This window comes from Terrapene carolina, unplaced genomic scaffold (genome assembly GCF_002925995.2).
Source record: "Terrapene carolina triunguis isolate 2854851 unplaced genomic scaffold, T_m_triunguis-2.0 Scaffold62, whole genome shotgun sequence".
Lineage (NCBI taxonomy): Eukaryota > Metazoa > Chordata > Testudines > Emydidae > Terrapene > Terrapene triunguis.
Window position 1 is genome coordinate 64,921,252 of NW_020664413.1, and position 19,907 is coordinate 64,941,158.

The 19,907-nt window shown below is 45.7% G+C and overlaps 1 protein-coding gene across 1 annotated transcript in view; it reads right to left on the bottom strand.

Moving 5' to 3' along the window:
• Window positions 1–19,907, bottom strand: part of ABCA12 (ATP binding cassette subfamily A member 12) — a 125,960-nt gene that overhangs the window by 64,920 nt on the left and 41,133 nt on the right. Inside the window, exons 12-22 of the mRNA XM_024206873.2 lie at window positions 19,094–19,200; window positions 16,988–17,241; window positions 16,773–16,885; window positions 15,708–15,832; window positions 14,685–14,858; window positions 13,193–13,357; window positions 11,653–11,854; window positions 9,896–10,035; window positions 7,808–7,927; window positions 5,998–6,088; window positions 8–187 (exon numbers count right to left, since the gene is read on the bottom strand). Of these exons, the coding sequence (XP_024062641.2) occupies window positions 8–187; window positions 5,998–6,088; window positions 7,808–7,927; window positions 9,896–10,035; window positions 11,653–11,854; window positions 13,193–13,357; window positions 14,685–14,858; window positions 15,708–15,832; window positions 16,773–16,885; window positions 16,988–17,241; window positions 19,094–19,200 (1,671 nt within the window). The remainder of the gene's footprint in view (window positions 1–7; window positions 188–5,997; window positions 6,089–7,807; window positions 7,928–9,895; window positions 10,036–11,652; window positions 11,855–13,192; window positions 13,358–14,684; window positions 14,859–15,707; window positions 15,833–16,772; window positions 16,886–16,987; window positions 17,242–19,093; window positions 19,201–19,907) is intronic.

A 19,907-nucleotide genomic window follows, 5' to 3' on the forward strand; every position in this document is an offset into this window, starting at 1 on the left:
CACTTACTTCCAAAAAGTTCGTTCCTCAAAAAAAGTTCTTTAGCTACCATTTCCAGCTCCTCTCTGTTTTTTGCCACCTGAATGCGATCAAACGACACACAGGAGGATACATTTACTGCCAGGGTAGATAATGTGTTCAGCTGATTGATGATGTCGGCGTTGTTCTGCAATTCCAACCTTATATCATCTGGGGGAGGGGGAAGGGAATGAAGCAAAAGAACCATCACTTCATTATGCCGTTAATGCTAATAACGATGGAAAAAACAATCACACTAAACATTAATCGTAAAATATTATTCTGCATTTATCAGGGCAATGAATGCATGTGGTTGACCCAATTTTTAGGTTAATCATTCTGAACACATTCATCAGTTTGTCTTTGGGAGAATGCCAACTATGGAATGTGACAGCCGTTTCAAACCAGAGGTTACTGCTAATCGGCTGGTTTTTTACACTGTGTCTGATGTTCTCCATTCATTCCACGTCCAGTGATTTTCAGTATAATCACCATGTCTGTTTTAGCTCAGTAGAGAAAGCAATCAATTTTATCCAAGCCCATCAAGTAAGAGGTAGGTCTGCCATGGTGCTGTGTGTATTAGACCTGTTAATGCAGACAATAAAGGTACTGCTGTCTTCTGGCTGTTGTACATGGTGACTACATAATGCAGTGTAACTAATGTGGAACAGCGGCCTCGAGGATGATGCTGCAGTTAGGACAGGTGATTGCACTCAATAGGTGACTATGTTCACAGATTTCATTCTACACAGCATGCTGATATGGGTTGCAATGAGCTAGACTCACACCTGATCTACATCAGCTTCCACTGGCATAAACAAGGGCTGTGTTGGAGTCATTGTGGATTGTTCTTTGAAAACATCCACTCAATGTGCAGTGGTGGTCAAAAAAGCGAACAGAATGTTGGGAATCATTAAGAAAGGGATAGGAAATAAGACAGAAAATATCATTTTGCCTCTATATAAATCCATGTATGCCCACATCTTGAATACTGCGTGCTGATGTGGTCGCTCCATCTCAAAAAAGATATATTGAAATTGGAAAAGGTTCAAAAAAGGGCAACAAAAATGATTAAGGGTATGGAACGGCTTCCATATGAGGAGAGATTAGTAAGACTGGGACTTTTCAGCTTGAAAAAAGAGATGACTAAGGTGGGGGTGGGGAGATATGATAGAGGTCTATAAAATCATGACCGGTGTGGAGAAAGTAAATAAGGAAGTGTTATTTACGCCTTCTCATAACACAAGAACTAGCGGCCACCAAATAAAATTAATAAGCAGCGGGTTTAAAACTAACAAAAGGAAGAATTTTTTTCACACAACGCACAGTCCACCTGTGGATTTCCTTGCCAGAGGATGTTGTGAAGGCCAAGACTATAACAGGGTTCAAAAAAGAGCTAGATAAGTTCATGGAGGATAGGTCCATCAATGGCTATTAGCCAGGATGGGCAGGAATGGTGTCTCTAGCCTCTGTTTGTCAGAAGCTGAGAATGGGCGACAGGGGATCGATCACTTGATCATTACCTGTTCTGTTCATTCCCTCTGGGGCACCTGGCATTGGCCACTGTTGGAAGACAGGATGCTGGGCTAGATGGACCTTTGGTCTGACCCAGTATGGCCGTTCTTATGTTCTTAAAGTGGCTGCTACATTACTCCACTGAGGGAGTAAGGAGGCAGGGGTGGGAGTGGGGAGCCTGAGAGACCTGAAAACTTTAAAGCAAAACTCCAGTTCTGATATGAGTGAACTATTAAAACCACTTCCCATCAGACTTCCAATTCACTATTTGGATGGATAATTATGTCTGAACAGTGTCCTCTGGTGGCCTGAGGGGATTAATACAATTTACTGCAGAGATTCCCTTGCAATGTCTATTTGACTAACATTCAGGATCGGAGTCATTTAAACTAGGTCCTTTGATTTTTAAGACTATTTTTCATAGATTTTGAGGCCGGAAGGGACTATTATTATAACGGAATGCTAAACTGTATTACACGGTTCAGCCATTAGGTGGCACTGTGTTCATTTAAAGCAGTGGTCCCCAACCTTTTTACGCACAAGATCACATTTTGAACTTAAGATCAACCCAGGATCTACCTTGCCCCTTCCGCAAGGCCCTGCCCCTTCCCACCTCGCTCACTCCATTCCCTTCTCCCTCTGTCGCTCGCTCTCCCCTATCCTCACTCACTTTCACCGGGCTGGGGGAGGGGGTTGGGGTGCTGGGGCTGAGGGGTTCAGAGTGTGGGAGGGGGCTCCAGGCTGAGCCTGGGGCAGGGGTTTGGGGTGCAAGCTCAGGGAGGGAGTTAGGGTGCAGGCATCATGTGGTCACACGGCACCTAATCTCATAGAAGCCACTGGACATTTCATGAGTTTTACTTTTTATTAGTGTCATTTGCGGTTTATAGATACAAAATTCTTTAGGGATGGTCACAAATCAGTGTCACATTCTCAACTGTGGGGTGTGCACTGGCTGAGGTTGGGGCAGGGGATTGGGTGGCAGGAGGGGTGAGGGGTGAGGGGTGTGGGTTCTGGGGGGGGAGTTTGGTGCAGAGGGGGCTCCAGGCTTGGGGTGCAGAGAAGGTGAGGAGCGTGGGTTCTGGGGGCGGAGTTTGGTGCAGAGGGGGTTCCAGGCTTGGGGTGCAGGAGAAGGTGAGGAGCGTGGGTTCTGGGGCGGAGTTTGTTTGCAGGAGGGGGCTCCAGGCTTGGGGTGCAGGAGAAGGTGAGGAGCATGGGCTCTGGGGGGAGAGTTTGGTGCAGAGGGGGTTCCAGGCTTGGGGTGCAGAGAAGGTGAGGAGCGTGGGTTCTGGGGCGGAGTTTGTTTGCAGGAGGGGGTTCCAGGCTGGTGCAGAGTGTTGGGATGCAGGAGAGGGTGAGGGATGCAGGCTCTGGGAGGAAGTTTGGGTGCAGGAGAGGGCTCTGGGCCCCAGCAGGAGGTTGGGGTGTGGGAGGGGGTGCGGGGTCTGGGAGGGAGCTCTGGGTTGGGGGTGAGGGTCCAGAAGGGGGTGCGAGGTGCAGGCTCCAGCCGGGAGGTGCTTACCACAGGCGGCTCCCAGTCGGCAGCACAGCAGGGCTCAGGCAGGCTGCCTGCCTGCTGTGGCCCCACGCCGCTCCCGGAAGCGACTGGCTGCTGGCACATCTCTGTGTGCGGCCCCTGGAGGAAGGGTGGCAGTGGGTCTCCGTGCGCTGCCCGCACCTGCAAGTGCCACCCCCGCAGCTCCCATTGGTCGGTTTCCAGCCAATGGGAGCTGCGGGGATGGTGCTGGGGCAGCGCATGGAGCCACCTCACCCCACCCCTTCCCCCAGGGGCCACAGAGACAAGCCAGCAGCCAGCCGCTTGTGGGAGCAGCGTGGGGCCGTGGCAGGCAGGCAGCCTGCCTGAGCCCCTGCACTGCCCTACTTGTAGCGGCCCGGAGATCGCGATCGAATGGCTGAGGCTCCAGGACTGACCAGTCGATCACAATCGACGAGTTAGTGACCATTGATTTAAAGGAACCTCAGCCAGATCTGGCAGAGCTTTAAAGGATCTTATGATGAACACGTCGGATGTGTATATGCAAGCTCTGGAGCCAGTCCATATCTGGTACTGGAACGTGACAATTATCATCATCTAGTCTGACCTCCTGCATAGCCCAGGTCATAGAACCTCATCCAGTAAACGCTGCATCAAGCCCATAAGTTCTGTTTGAGCCCTAGCTTATCTTTGAGAAAGACATCCAGTTTTGATTTAAAGACGTCAAGTGATGGAGAATCCACCATGTCCTTAGGCACATTGTTCCAATGGTTAATTACCCTCACTGTTAAAAATTTGCACCCTATTTCTAATCTGAATTTGTCTAGCTTCAGCTTCCAATCATTGGCGCTTTTAATGCCTTTTTCTGATCAATTAAAGAGTCTTCTGGTATCAGAAGTCTCTTCCCCACATAGGTACTTGATGACCTTCTCATAAACAAACTAGGAGAATACAACCTAGATGGAGCTACTCTAAGGTGGGTGTGTAACTGGTTGGAAAACTGTTCCCAGAGAGGAGGTATCAGTGGTTCACAGTCCTGCTGGAAAGGCATCACGAGTGGGGTCCCACAGGGATCAGTTCTGAGTCCGGTTCTGATCAAGATCTTCATCACTGATTTAGATAATGGCATAAGAGAGTACACTTATAAAGTTTGTGGACGATACCAAGGCGGGAGGCGTTGCAAGTGCTTTGGAGGATAGAATTAAAATTAAAAATGATCTGGACAAACTGGAGAAACGGTCTGAAGTAAATAGGATGAAATTCATAAGCACAAATGCAAAGTACTCCATTTAGGAAGGAACAATCAATTGCACACATACAAAATGGGAAATGACTGACTAGGAATGAGTACTGTGGATAGGGATCTGGGGGTCATAGTGGATCACAAGCTAAGTATGAATCAACAGTGTAACACTGTTGCAAAAAAAGTGAACGCCATTCTGGGATGTATCAGCAGGAGTGTTGTAAGCAAGACACGAGAAGTAATTATTCCGCTCTACTCCACGCCTCAGCTGGTGTATTGTGTCCAGATCTGGGTGAAACATTTCAGCACAGAAGTGGACAAATTGGAGAAAGTCCAGAGAAGAGCAACAAAAATGATTAAAGGTCTAGAAAACATGACCTATGAGGGAAGATTGAAAAAAATGGGTTTGTTTAGTCTGGAGAAGAGACCACTGAGGGGGGACATGATAACAGTTTTCAAGTATATAAAAGGTTGTTACAAGGAGGAGGGAGAAAAATTGTTCTTGTTCACTTCTGAGGATAGGACAAGAAGCAATTGCAGCAAGGGAGGGTTAGGTTGCATACTAGGAAAAATTTCCTCACTGTCAGGGTGGTTAAGCCCTGGAATAAATTATCTAGGGAGGTTGTGGAATCGCCATCCCTGGAGGTTTTTAACAACAGGTTAGACAAACACCTGCCAGGGATGGTGTTGTTTTTACATAGTCCTGCCTTGAGTGCCGGGGACTGGACTAGATGACTTCTCGAGGTCCCTTCCAGTCCTATACTTCTAGGGTTCTATGATTCCCCATTTATAATTATTTTTGAGATCTATTATTTAACCGGGTTTTAATCCATTTAATATGGAAAACAGTAATTTTGTAGAGTGTTAATTTTTTTTATCAGAATGTCATGCAGAACTAACTCAAATGACTTACAGAAATCTATTATCCTGACATAGTGACCTTTCTCGACCAAACTAGTGATCAGTTTATGATGAGATACATTTGTTTGACAAGCTCATTTTTCATAAAACCACGTTGATTGGCATTAGTTATGCCACCATTCTTTAATTCTTTACTGATCATATCCCATATCAGCCTTTCTGAGATTTTTCCTGGGATCACTATCAGGCTAACTGACCTATAGTTATCTGCGTCATCCTGTTTACCTTTTAAAAACATATTGGTATGACATTAGCTTCTTTAAAAAAAATACATAACAGGTTACATTTCAGGAATCCCACAGCTAAAAGACTGGCTTATGCATCTGATAATGTGTTTTGTGTTACACACTGGATGCCACATAAGACATATTTATGGAGAGGATGAGTGGCATTGGGCTAAGGTGCAAGATTGGGACTCAGGAGACTGCACTTCAAGGCAAAATCTGCCACAGAATTCCTGTGTGCCCTTGGCTAAATCACTTAATCTCTCTATGCCTCAGTTTCCCATCTGTAAAACAAGGATCATAATGCTCCCTTTCTCCCCCCATCTGTCTTATCCATTCATAATGTGGGCACTCAAACCACATTGCTCAGGACATATGCTGATATTTCAAGAGGGTGAAGGAGGAATCTTTCCAGCCCCACAAAGCATGAAGCATTGCAAATATACACTATGGATGAGTTTGATTGGCACTAAAGCATCAGCTACTGGCCAGCAGGAATCGTTACACCAATGGGCTAAGGCAGTGCAGCAGTTGTGATGTTCCAAGCACTGTTATATAAATAGGAGGTGTATGAATAGCGACTTACCCAGTTCATTTATTTGGCTCAGCAGGTCGATAGCATCCAGCTTCACCATGAGTTTGATAAAAACTTGCACGAATGGATTCTGCAGGGTATCCTATCAAATGAGAGAGAGCGAGAGTGACATTCATCCCCTTTGGAGCCCCTCCATGTTTCTTACGCCTTTCTTGAGCCTCCTCTCTTCACTTGATTTCCGTTACGGTGAGAAAACTTTAGCCAATGACGGTGTCTTACAGCCCTCTAAGGGCCTGATCCAATGGAAAACACTCCCATTGATGTCACCAGGCATCGGATTGGTTCTGGACAGTACTTAGGCCTGAATCCTTAGTGACACGGAGATGTTAAAGTATGTGCACATGTCATTTCTACCCACTTTTGGTGTATCTACGGGTTTGGAGCCTGCAGGAGCAAGAGTCCCAGCCCGGGTCAGCAGGCTGGGGTTGGTGAGGTTTGCCCTAGTGCTCTAAAAATAGCTGTACAGCCAATGCTTTGATGTTGTGGCTTGGGATCTCCAGCCCACCCTCTCCCTAAGCTTAGAGCCCAAGGTCCAGCCCTGTCTATAGAACATTCGCATGAGCCGTGCTAGACTGAGTCTGTCGACCCTCCTGGGAGGCTCACGCCCGCAGGCTCCAAAACGCTGTGCAGACCTACCCCGTAAGGGCACCGTACACGGTCAGAGCACAGCGCACAGGGGCCTGAGTGTAAATGAGCATCAGGCCTTCAGGTTTTAGTTTAGCTGAATCGCTAATAGCTCATTCCACAAATGAGTCCGCTCAGTGGAGAATGTTTCACCTCTCACTCTCCCGCGCGCCGTCCTGGATTTTCCAGGAGTCTAGCTATGCCACGTACACTGTGGTGATTTTCCCCCACCGGGACCAGTTAATAATGACTCTGTGTTCCCCAGGTATCATTTCTGTAACAGGCTGTGTTCTGTTTCTTAACCAAAAAGAAGCCAGTCATTGCTGCTAAGGTCTCAAAGTAACTTGAGCATGGAGAGTGCGTAGAAAGAGGAGGCGTTACAGCTTTCCAGGTTTGAGCAGTGACTTGTTCCTCATGGAGAGAGTCTGAAGTTTTACCTTGATATTTAAATATTTTTCCTCATTGAGCTACAAAGGCAGAATGGCATCCATTCATCCCCTAGGCTCTCAGGCACTTTTCTAATGAGGAGAACTAGTTATTATCCCAGCTTTTCTGCTTCCTGAGGAGAACCACTTCTTTGGTATCTCAGGCTGGGATGGGCCTTGTAATGAGTCACCCAGCCAGGGCCACCCAGAGTATTCAGGGGTCCTGGGGCAAAGCGGGGGAGCTGCGGCGCTTGTACTCACCCAGCGGTGGTCCGGGTCTTCGGCGGCATTTCGGCAGCGGGGGGGCCCTTCAGTCGCTCCACATCTTCGGCAGCACTGAAGGGCTCCCCATCGCCAAAGACCCAGACCGCTGCCGGGCCAGGGCTCGCGGGGCCCCTGTGGGGCCCAGGGCAAATTGCCCCATTTGTCCCCCCCCTCCCCCCGAGGCAGCCCTGCACCCAGCTTTGATTGCTATGTCAAGCAGAAGGCAATTGCATTTACAAGCCTAAGAGAATTCTTCCCTTTGTATAGCCAACCATCTCTCCTCAGTGTGTTGGAAGTTTTAGAGGACGTATTGTAAGCATTTCAGAAGGAGGGTTTAGCTCTGAAAAGGTGCCCCTTTAAAATCTCTTGGTGCTTGTATTGTTGGTGGACGTTAATGGAGCTGTAACAATTTATATCAGATAGGATGCCCCCAGCCTTTTGTTTACTTGAGCAACAAAGGGACCCTGTTAGCTGTGAGATGATAATACCTTGACAACTGGAATTGTTTGGTTTAACGTAGTCAGTGAATTCATGATCAATGGTGACTTGTCCAGCCATTCCTGGGACTTTTGCATTAGATCAGCCATTTGCTTCAGGGTTGCATTAGACTTAAAAAACAAATAAAAACAAACACATAAAATAAATCCATTTGACCTGTTTACAAAAAGCTAAATTCATATTTCCATGATGCTTGAACATGACATTGAACAAGTTTTTCCTTCTTTAGGCCCCGATTCAGCAGTCCATCCCTATTCTGCTGAGTGCTTAAGCACATGCTTAACTTTAACATGTCTTTAACTTCAGTACATGCTTCTGTCACATGTAGGTGCTTAACGCCTAGCCTATGTTTCAGTGCTTTGCTAAACAGGGCTGGACTTCAGCACCTGCTTAAATGCTTTGCTGGATTGGGGCCTTAAGTATTATGACTAAGGTCTGGTCTAAACATCAGACCTATATCAGTATAACTACGTCACTCAGAGGTCTGAAAAGTCCACACTCCTGAACGACGTAGTTTATACCAACCTAACCCCCTGCATAGACAGTGCTATGTTGGCGGGAGAAGCTTACAGCATTTTAAGTGTAGACTTGCTCTATGACTAAGAATAAAAGTCCAGTTCTGTTAACCAAGAATCAACCATTTTCCTCCCTCAAAACTTTAGAAGCTACTAAAGGTTATTGACCTCAGCTCCTAGTAAGCACAGAGCAGTAATTTGGTGCAGTCACAAAACTCTCTATGTTTTCCTGTTGGGTTATACAGCGCTTCGCTGTGATGAAGGACCTAAGTCAGTCCTGATGAAGGAAGAGCAACTGCCACTGACATTAATGGAAGATATTCCTTTGCTTATGCCAGGACTGATTTGGGTCTAAGGCCTTTTGCAGAGAAATCCTTCCAAACCCTGTAATGTCCCTTACATTTCCAGTGCTGCTTGGATGTTTCATGCAAATGAAACTATTTGCCTGCCACAGTCACAAAGTAGTAGATTTCAAATTGTTGCTGCCTCTTTAACAATCTTCTTTTTCAATGGACCTGTAGACCATAGGAATCACCAGACTGTATGAGACTTGGGGTCCTCCCAGTCCCACATTCTGTCTCTGACTGTGGCCAGCATCAACTGCTTCAGATTAAGGGGCAAGAAACCCCATGCAGTAGATAGTTATGGGATAACCTGAGCACAGGGAAATATTTTTCCTACCCCCATTCATTAGAGGTTGGTTTATGCCTTGAAGAGAGTGTCTACATCACTTCCAAAACTTGTGGGGTTAAATCCTGGCCCAATGGAAGTTATGTCATTGGTTTCAATGGACACAGGGTTTCACCATTGTTGTTTTTTATATTCTTTCTATTATAATTCTGGATATTCTTGTTATCTGTCTAAATGTCCAGTCCCTTTTGTAATCTTGCTAAGTTCTTGGCCTCAGTGACAGCTTGTCTCGAAGAGCCCCAGGGGCTGTGCATTGCGTGAAATCATGCATCCCTTTCCTCAGTTTCAATTTGCTGCCTTTCACTTTCATTTGTATTTTCGTTTCTTGGCGATCGGGATTCTCTCTGCAGTGCCTTCCCACAAACAGAAATACAAAGCTACGGGGCACTGGAAACAAGTTCCGAAGGATTTGCAGGCTTATCTAACCTCATTATTTTTAGGGATGACCCAATCAGCGATGGGTCCAAAGCAACCCCCCAGCTCTGAATACTCGCAAAATTATGATCCAGCTTCCGTAATTCCAGTTGGTCCCAACCAACACCCCACAGTCAGTACCTCACTCCCATTTTGAATTTAAAAGCATTAAACAATTCTTTGCTGATGACTGATCTACATTCTTCTTTCGTCTCAAAGCGTCTTAGAAGCCTTAGATTACTCCCAGTTTGAGACCACATCAGCTATGTTCTATAGTAATGCTTCAAGATTCAGTTTTCTCCCAGGGGGTTATCAACCAAGTCTAATACTTCCAGTGCAGGGAGAAAGCAGAATTCTGCTGCTCCTCCAAAAAACCACCCTGCACTGGAGACCGAACAAGATGCCCTGTCATTGGGATTTGCTTGACCAGAGCTCCTCTTAGTATTCACAACAGCATACCTTTTCCATGATTGCTCGAGTTTCTGGGGTGTCTGGTGTATACAGAATCTTCCCAAACAGCATAGGTTTGAGGAAAGACCATATTAAAGCTCCAGTAGAGGTACTAACCAAATCCAGATAAAATGATAAGCAGAATGGTGCTGCAAGGCAAAAAAACAAATAGCACAAATAAAGTAGACGCACGAAAGTTCCCACGAGTATTTTTGTTGCTGTGTCCGATTAATGTCTGCATAACCCTCTCTGCACTGACTGATGTAATACCTCTTGACAGAACGAATCCACCCCAAGGTCTCCTGTTGCTGAAATCAAGACAACAAGATTCTCATTGTTCTAGCAGAGCCTTTTCTGCTTTAAGGTTAAATGGAGTTTTGTGAACTAGGAGGAGCTAATAATGTCAGTGCAGCTGGAAAAACGACACATCAGGATAAAAGCACTGACCTGTCAAGTCCTAAAACCAGACCACCGCGGGAATTGGGAGATGAGGAAGCATTAAGCCGCTGCCCTACTCCTCTCAGAAGCCTGCGGTTTCCTTTTTAAGCGTTACGAAAACAAGTCACCCATAAGCATAGTGAGCCAGATCCTCAGCGGGTGTAAATCAGCACAGCTCCACTGAACAGAGCTATTCAGATTTGCACCAATTGAGGGTTTGGCCCAGAACAGCTTGAGTGCTGGATCTAATCAGAAATGCTTGGGTCAGCTCCAAAATGTTTCTGTCCCCAGCGTTCAAAGCAAATGTACAGCTCTTTTTTGTTACATAAAATGGAAGAGACAGATGCCTAGGGGAGAAAGACCTATGTCGAGAAAAGGGACTTCATGAGTTCCCATGGAGCTGTGGAAGGCAGCTGTGTCCCCCCAGCCACATCAACTCCCACCTGGCCTCTGGAGCCCGATTCCCACAGATGGGCTACTGCAGGTTTGGGGGAAGAGAGGGACAATGCCATGAAGGCTGCATTCCCCACTTCTCCACCAGGATCTGCCAGCTCCGAGTCGTCTCCACCTGTGGAAGCGGCAGGGATACCCTGACCCAAGCTGTCATATAATAACGCATCTTGCACAAAATAACGCATCATCTTCCACACAAACTGCTACATCCAGAAACATTAAAGTTCCATCAATCAATTAATCAGTGCTCCACAAAGAACTGATACAAAAACCAGCTGGTGGAAGTTGGCAGAACACCGTTGATTTCAATGCAGCTTTGCCAGTTTAAACCAGCTGAGGATTTGGTCTGATGCGTTTGTGTGCCGCTAAACCTGTAGGGGCTAGAGCTGTTCAAAACTTTTTTTAAAAAAATTGCAAAAAATGTCAAGTTTTTTTTCCGATTGTTTCTCAAGGTTAGAAATGAACCCATGAAAAGAACATTTGCTTTACCAAAACCCAGAGTTTTCAATAACCAAAAAATTGTCACCCCATTAAGATAATGGCATCAGAAAGATGTAAGGAAAAAAGTAATGAACAATTTTTAAAATGTCAACATAGTTTTTCACACAATTTTCATTTAAAATGAAAGCAATTGTTCAAATGTCTGAAAAATTTCAACCAGCTCGGGGGAGAGGGGGAAGATTCTCATTATGAATCAGGGAAGCTCCATTGAAGTTAACGGAGTTACACCAGTTTATAATTAGTGCGAAAGAGAACAGAATCTAGCCCACGCAATTTTTTAAACTGACCCTTCTATTTAAGTCTAACTATATTCTCTGAGAAAGCGAATAGTTTCAGTGTTTTCTCTTGTGGCGCGTCTTTTGCAGCAAACTCACTGGGATCCTGGGGAATGCCATATTTCCTCATTATTTTCTGTACATTTTCATCCTGGGTAGAAGAACTAGGTCTTTTTGGATCTCCAAAATCAGGCAGCAAAGATTCAAAAAACAAGGGTGTGATTTCCTCATTGCAGAGAGCTTTCGAAATGGACTTAAAGGATCCATGAGTTACTGTTATGTTGGTTGTTTTAAACAATGCCTATGGGACAAAAAACAAAAGCAAACAAAAACACCTGCATGTTTAAAGCGCCTTATTTCAGTGGGAGAAGTAAACCACATTTATGCCGGCTTTTGGATAAGAGTTTATCTGTGTACAAAACAAGGGACTTTACTTGGAAAACCTGAAACTATCTGGCTTGGTCCTTTGCATGCTTATTTATAAATATGAATGAAAAGCATCAATATCGAAGGATAATTTGTGCTGATATGTGATAGCAGTTGGCAAATTTAGATAAAGGTGTTGAGAATCCAATCATGAGACATGCTGGATGTCTCCTGTAAGGTGCGGAGCATCCTCAACTCTCATTGATTTCAAGGTGATTTATTCCCTGGAGTATGTAGAGCAAGATTTACTCCCATCATGCAAACGATGCATAATGACAGGACAAGAGATGAGCTGCAGAAGGATGGTACCCAGCCCTAGGGATAGCGTAAGGTACCATGACCAGCCAGTTGGCTGATAAGTGTAATCATCATGGTAAGTGTGATGATCGCCTGAGCCAAAGCTCACTGAAGTTGATGGGAGACTTTCCATTGACTTCTGTTGGCTTTGGATCAGGCCCATGGGCAGCCGGTGAACCCCCACTTTGGGGAGGCTAGCCCGCCGGCCCTGCCTCTTCTGCCCAAGGCCATGCCCCCCCGCATGCCGGCGCCCCCCCCCCCCCCCCCCCATTAAAAGGAGAAGACCGGAGGGCCCCCTGCGACCAGAGGAGCTCCTGCCCGCCCACCCCAGCCACATCGGGCCGAGCCGCCGCCCACCCTGAGGAGGAGGGACGCGGCGAGCAGTGGGGATCTGGGGTGTGGAATGGAGGAAGCAGCGGGGGTCTCGGGGAAGGAGCCCAGATCAGGCCCTTGCTGTGTCACTCTCATGCTTAGGTGCTGGAACTAAGGGTGCTGCCGCACCCCCTGGCTTGAAGTGGTTTCTGTCATATACAGGGTTTATGGTTTGGTTCAAGGACTCTCAGCACCCACACCCCATACGAATTGTTCCAGCACCCCTGCGCTCATGCTGTTTTTACTATCCTCTTGCTGGGTCTTTTCAATGTGGCTGTAGGTCTCCTTTAATCTCCTTCCTAGTTACCCCACTTCAACATAGCTGTAAGTCTTCTGTGTTTTCATTCCTCTCCTCACCCAGACTGACCATGTGACTGTCCCTCTGCTACCTATGTCATTCCAAACAAGAACATTCTCAGTATCCCGACAGAGACTTGCTGACCATTGCCTACTTCCCTTGATGCACTTAGAGATTCTACGGACCACACTGTGTAACTACTCCAAAGGCATTTTAGCTCAGGACCATTCCCACACTAATACACACCTTGGAGAGGGGCACATTTCTAGATTGCCGTAGCTTTTTGAATGAATTAATTGCTTCTAACAGTGGACGCATGCCAGATGCCACCTGGTTCCTGAAATGTTCCATCTCTTTGAGGAGGCCTAACATCTTGTCCATTGATTTCTGCAGTTCTTTGGGGAAAAACATCTAGAAGAGAGAGGAAGGAAGAAAATAACTGTCAGCATATACACACACATATCTAGTACTAATTCTTTGGGGTCAGAGGTGGGAATTACAAAAGTGGTTAAGTGGCTTAGGAGCACAAATCCCATAGGAAATTAATGGGACTTGTACTCCCAAGTCACTTACCCACTTGTTGAAAATTCCACCCTGGAACTTTAGGTATAGTTCTAAAGAACCTGTCTCTAAACAGTTAAAATGTGGGAAAGTTTGTTTTGAGGATGGCTGGAATACAGTAGAAGTCCTTCAGCACCATTGATGCAAAAACCAGGGGACACCCAATGAAATAACTAGGCAGCAGATTTAATACAAACAAGAGGAAGTTCTTTCTCATACAGTGCACAACTAACCTGTGGAACTCATTGCCATGGGGTGTTGTGATGGCCAAAAGTATAACAGGTTCAAAAAGGAACTAGATGCGTTCATGGAGCATAGATCCACCAGTGGCTATTAGCCAAGATGGACAGGGATGCAACCCCATGCTCAGGGCAACCCTGACTGCCAGAAGCTGGGAGGGGAAAAAGAGGGGGGTCTCTCCAAAATTGCCCTGTTCTGTACGCTCCCTCTGAAGCTCAGGTGCTGGCCACAGTTGGAGACAGGATACTGGACTAGATGGACCATTGGTCTGACCCAGTATGGCTGTTCTTATGTCCATCACTACAGAGCCAAGTTCATTGGCATTCTCATTTGATTGCATCGTTCAGCAGGACAATTATTTCAGCATTGTTAAAGGTGTATTGAAAACATACTTGTTGATGAATCATACCTATTTTAGCATGTGGCTTTCACCAACCGTAATGACACATATGGAATATTTGATTGGTCATAACAGCAATTGCAACACTATTATGGATTGGACAAATAAATATCACAGCACCTTTTACAGTTTGGGATTTGGTGGGATAGCTAATTGGTACAGTGAGCCTTAGCCCAGTGTCTTGTATCCACTGGAAACTGGGTTCACATCCTGACCTAGGCTAGGATGGTTGGATGGTGTACCAGGCCAGAGTAGCTTGTGAGCCATATCCTAAGTTGCTGTAAATCAGTGTAGCCCCAATGGTTATAACTGAGGCGTGCCAGTTTATACCAGCTGGCTCTATAATGGACAATTGTCTTAATGTAGATGTCGGCATGGGTATGCCATATAACATTATTCGTTATTTCATGCACAAGGCCAGATCCTTAGCTGGTGGGAAGCGGCCTAGCTCCATACCAGTACAGGTATACCAGATGAGGATCTTAGCCACAGGAGCTAACAAAAGCCACACAAGTGCTCTAAAAATCCAACACAAACCTTGTACAGAAAGTTGTAAATGTCTAAGTGACGTAAGAATATGACCCCCAGGATGTAAGATTGGCGGGTCCTTTCTGGGAGTGACAGGTGGCAGAACTCCTTTACTACTGCATCTAGCTTTGGGTCGATGGAATGGACGTCACACGTCTCCAGCTGGAGAATCTGAGAAACGAGCTGTATTTGCAAAAAAAGCAGGAGATTTGTACATTATTAGGTTACTACAACATGCGTGGGTTAAACTACTGCTTCCCCAACATCATCTTCCAATGCCGTAGACTAAGAAACATACTTTCTCCTCCCCATTATTCCTGCATGGAGAACCAAAGCAGAACGGTAGTGCTTTAGCACACTTTGCACGGGCTAAAATGATCCAGCAGTTTAACTTTCCCAGTGATTGACAGAGCTGGGGGGTGGGTAAAAATGAGCTGTTTGAGACTGAATCCAGACAAGATGATGGTGAGGCTCTGAGGCAGGGCTGAGGGAAGAAGTCTTTGGAGCCGAACCATTGAGGACAGCGTGTCCATCCTTGGCTGAGATTCATTGTCTGCAAAGATATTTTGGATCCCAGGGGTAGCTCTTGTAATTATTGGTGGCATCAGTGGCCAGAAATGCCCTTTTCCATCTGCATTGCGACGGTTTCTCCGCAGTGTGGACCTCACCAAAAATACCCACGCATTTGTGACCACTGGACTGGATTACTGCAATGCACGATGCACTAGCTAAATATTTCAGCCAGCACCCAATATGTGGCTACCCACCCGCTCGTGGTGTCAGTCAAAGAACATGCCGCTCTTGGTCTCCAGAGGCTGCTCGGGCTTACAAAGTTCTTTCAGTTGCAATTCAGGGTTTCTATTTTGATCTATAAAGCACTATAGAGTTTGTGTCCCTTAAACATCATGTATCTCCCTCTGCGTCCCCACGGGAGCAGAGATCTGCTGAGCGGCTTTCACTAATAGCCCCTGGATTTAATTATCTGAGTGCCGAATTTAAAAGGATCTTCAGCTAGAATTACGGTAAACTTACCTGAGTTGTGTTTTCTGGGAGAGGCATTTCCATCAGGGCTTTGATACTTGCTGTGGACAGTCCTGCTTCATTTCTGAGCTCCTCTTTGAGCTGGTCGACATTTTTAAACACAGCCATTAACATTTCTTTAAAATAAAAAAACAAAAAATGATATAATCGTTTTCTCCATACTTACAGAACTATTATATATCTGTGCACAGAGCACCTATGTTACGACAGCGGAAGAGAAACATTTTTGCCCAGACTGAAGATGTTGTGCACGTTGGCTGAGAGGAGCACTACCGTGTGTCATGCTCAAACATGACCGAATTTGGATGGACCATTTGTCAATCTGTAAGCTTCTGGCAGACCTGAAGATTGTTGGAGCCAGGCCTTTTGGGTCCTGCATCGAGCACAGTTTGCCTGTACATAAGTTTCGGACCTCTGATGGCTTGAGCCAGCAACTCTGACTCAACAGGAGTTTTCAGAGTAGCATCCGTGTTAGTCTGTATCTGCAGAAAGAACAGGAGTACTTGTGGCACCTTAGAGACTAACAAATTTATTTGAGCATAAGCTTTCGTGGGCTACAGCCCACTTCACCGGATGCATAGAATGGAACATATAGTGAGGAGATATAGATACATACAGAGAACATGAAAAGGTGGAAGTTGCCATACCAACTCTAAGAGGCTAATTAATTAAGATGAGCTATTGTCAGCAGGAGAAAAAAACTTTTGTAGTGCTAATCAAGATGGCCCATTTAAGACAGTTTGACAAGAAGGTGTGAGGATACTTAACATGGGGAAATAGATTCAATGTGTGTAATGGCTCAGCCATTCCCAGTCTCTATTTAAGCCTAAATTGATAGTATCTATTAATTCAAGTTCAGGAGTTTTGTAACTGACTTCAATAGGCCTACGACCTGGCCTAGAAAAGAAGCCAATGGACATAGCACATGCTTACTTCAGTCATCATATAGCTTACATAAGACAATCAGTGAAATTTGCCTCGGAAAGGCCAACAGCAACGAGTAAATTAGTGACCATTCTTATAAACCAAGGTTTTAACGTAAACAGGTAAAACTACCTTGCTTTTTAGAAACTGTAACATTCTCAGTGGTATTCATCATGGAACTCATTATAGCCATATACTGAGGGATATCTTGAAAATAATCCATTTGCGGCACATTTTCTTGAATCCTTAAATTTTAAAAAACGGACAATATTAAAAGAAAGTAAAGGGTCCACACGAATAATTTCAGGAAGAAACACTGGTGTAGAAGAGCTTAGACAAGTCCTTACCAATTCATTTGTGACTGGATTTTGGTGGGATCCCCAATCAGTATATCTCGAAGTTCTCGAAAGACCCTGTTGTGATTAACTACATCTGTCACAAGGTGATTGCTTAACTCAGCGCTGCGAAGGAGCTGCTCCTGAAATTGACTTTGTTCACACAGTGCTTCAAAGCTAACAGTAGGGAGCTGACAGATACGCTGCAGTAATGTAAAGCTCTTGTAGTCACAAAGAAGTTTTATCATGCTTCGGAAGCGAGACGTCTTTAAATTAAAAAAAGAGAGAGACCCACAAGTTAAAGAAAAGGATTATCAAAAGTGGGCTTTAGGCTAAAGGATACCGACATTGCTTTGCTTTTATTGCATTGCTTTTATTCAGGATTCAGCTTTCAAGCCCTTTAGTTCAAATGAACTAAAATTCACCGTGACTGTTCCCAGCCCCGGAGAGGCAGAAAGGTCCAGGGACCTGGCCTGGAATTCTCAGTTCCTCGCTCTGCTGCTGTCTTATGTGACCTTGAGCAAGTCACTTCTCTTCATGCCTCTGCTTACCCTCCCACCCTTTATCTGCCTTGTCTATTTTGATTGTAAAGTCCTTAGGGGAGGGATTATCTTTTACTATGTGTTTGCACAGTGCCTAGCTCACTGGGGCGTATAGATGCTGTTGTAATTCAAGCAATTAACAACAACATTACATCATGACGTCCATTACACCACTTTTGTGATTTTGCACAGTGATATTTGACTTCTCGGATCTATTTTTAATAAAAGTTAAGCCTTGTAAACAATTGCGAGTGTGCCCTCTGTGATCCTTCAATATTATTTAGGTGCTTAAACTTAAATATAGGACACGAACTGCAGGTACCTATGGTGAAAGCCCCACACCTGCTCTGGTTCCTTGGTGCTGTTTTAAAGAGTTGGGTGGCATAAAGGGGCCCTGGTTGCAGCCACGGAGGATTCCCTTGTTGTAGGCATGGTGGTAGACAGCTACTCTAGCCCTCTCTCCTCTTGGTCTGCAAGTTCTGGGTCAATCTACTCTGCAAACCCCCCCGCCCCCCCACCCTGTGGCAGCAGGTTTCGGAGCCTGGGTCAACGGACTCGGGCTCGCGTGGCTAGCAGTACAAGGCTAAAAATAGCAGCATAGACATCCCCACTCAGGCTGGAGCTCAGGCTCTGAAACCCCTGTTTCTGCTGTGGTTTGGGGACTATTTTTATTTTCATGAAAGACATATTAGCCCAATAAAAGGTGATACACTGGCATTACAAAGCCAACCCTGGCACTAGCTAATTCCTGGGACAGGATCTCCAGCAATGAAAACTCTTATTTATCAATTATTAATTATGATGATGATTATGGTGGTTGTTATTATTATTCCAGTCGTGCCGAGGGACCCCAATCAGCATAAGGACTTGCCTTGCTAGGTACTATGTAAACATATTTAGAGAGAGTCCCTCCCTGGAAGAGCTTACAATCTAATGAGAGAAGCAATCATAGACAGGAATATGCCAGCAGACTGTCAAAGGTGCATGTCTTGTTAGATTTTCCAGTGGCAGGTCGAGACGCCAAACTCCCATTGACTTTCAGTGGGACTTAGGTGCAGAACTGTCATTTGTGCCTTTGAAAAATCTCCCCGTACATGTTTTTTCCACTGCACCTGTGGAAGTTAGGAGAACAAGTCTCCGGGGAATGGTGCCCCTAACTCCACTAAGCACTTATGAACGTCTCACGAGTGGCTTGAGCCTTAAAAATAGGGATAAACCTTCAATCCGTTCAACAAGGAAATGAACTGCCAGTCACAAGCCACGCAGCACTGATTGCCACTTCCAGAGGGGTGATGAAAACCACTGTAGTTCGGAGTCAGTCCAGACAGACTCTGAGCACCTCCCTTTTCTCCCAAACATGTATGTGCATTTGCACTGACCATGTGGGAAAGAGTGTTCTCTGCCCCGGGTAATGGCAACCCCAAAGCACAGGCAGCAGCAGTAAGATCCAGTCCAGTTCTAGCTCACTTGAGATGTTTTTAAACCTGTTTTCCACGTGCTGGTTTCCTGAACGCTCCATTGCACACTGATGTATCGGTGCGGGGTTCCTCTGAGTCAGCATTTTAAGCAGACTTACTTTTAACCGCAGGATCTCTGGAATAGATGCATGTTTCTCAGAGGTGTCGTTTTGAGTGAAAGGAGCTTCTTTTAGCTGAGCGTGGTTCAGAAGAAGTGTTATGTTGTCTGCAAGGGAAAATAAGTTACTTTAGATGATACACAAGGTCCTACAGAAACCCTGCACATTGGAAAACTGAACTTCCTCTGCAAGGGCCTGCTTTCCGCAGGTGCTGAGTGCACGCAGTTCCCATTGAGTTCAAATGGTGCTTAGCACCTCTGCAGTCATGCTCTCAGGCCTGGATTGTACCCCTATGATCCAGCCCGTGAGCGCCTCACCCCCACTCGGGCCAGAGTGGTATAAAGGGGTTCTAAGAGCCCCTGTTGCAGCCAGAGCGTTCCCCCAGGGCAGGCATGTCAGGAGACAGCCATAAAGCTACCTCCCGAGAAGCCCTCACATAGCAGCATTGCCCAGGAGCCGGGCAGGAACCAAGAGTCACAGTCTTGTCCTTGCTTCCTTCTTGCTCTGGGGGAAGTAACCGGCATCAGCCCTTTTACTAACATCCTTAATGAGTATACCAAGAGTTTTCAGAGATGACCTTCAAGATAACCACCCCCTGCTCCTGAAACCCACCCCATCAGGGAAACAACACTCATGAAAGCATACGAGACCTAGTGAGTCGGTAACACCTCGTATGTGAGGCAAATAAGCAACTCCGGTGCTGCTGTAAGTATGTACCGAGCCTGTCCATATGAAACACCATTATACCAACGGAAGCTTCTCTCTTGGGGTATGTCTACACTACAGGATTAATCCGAATTTAGATAATTCGAAT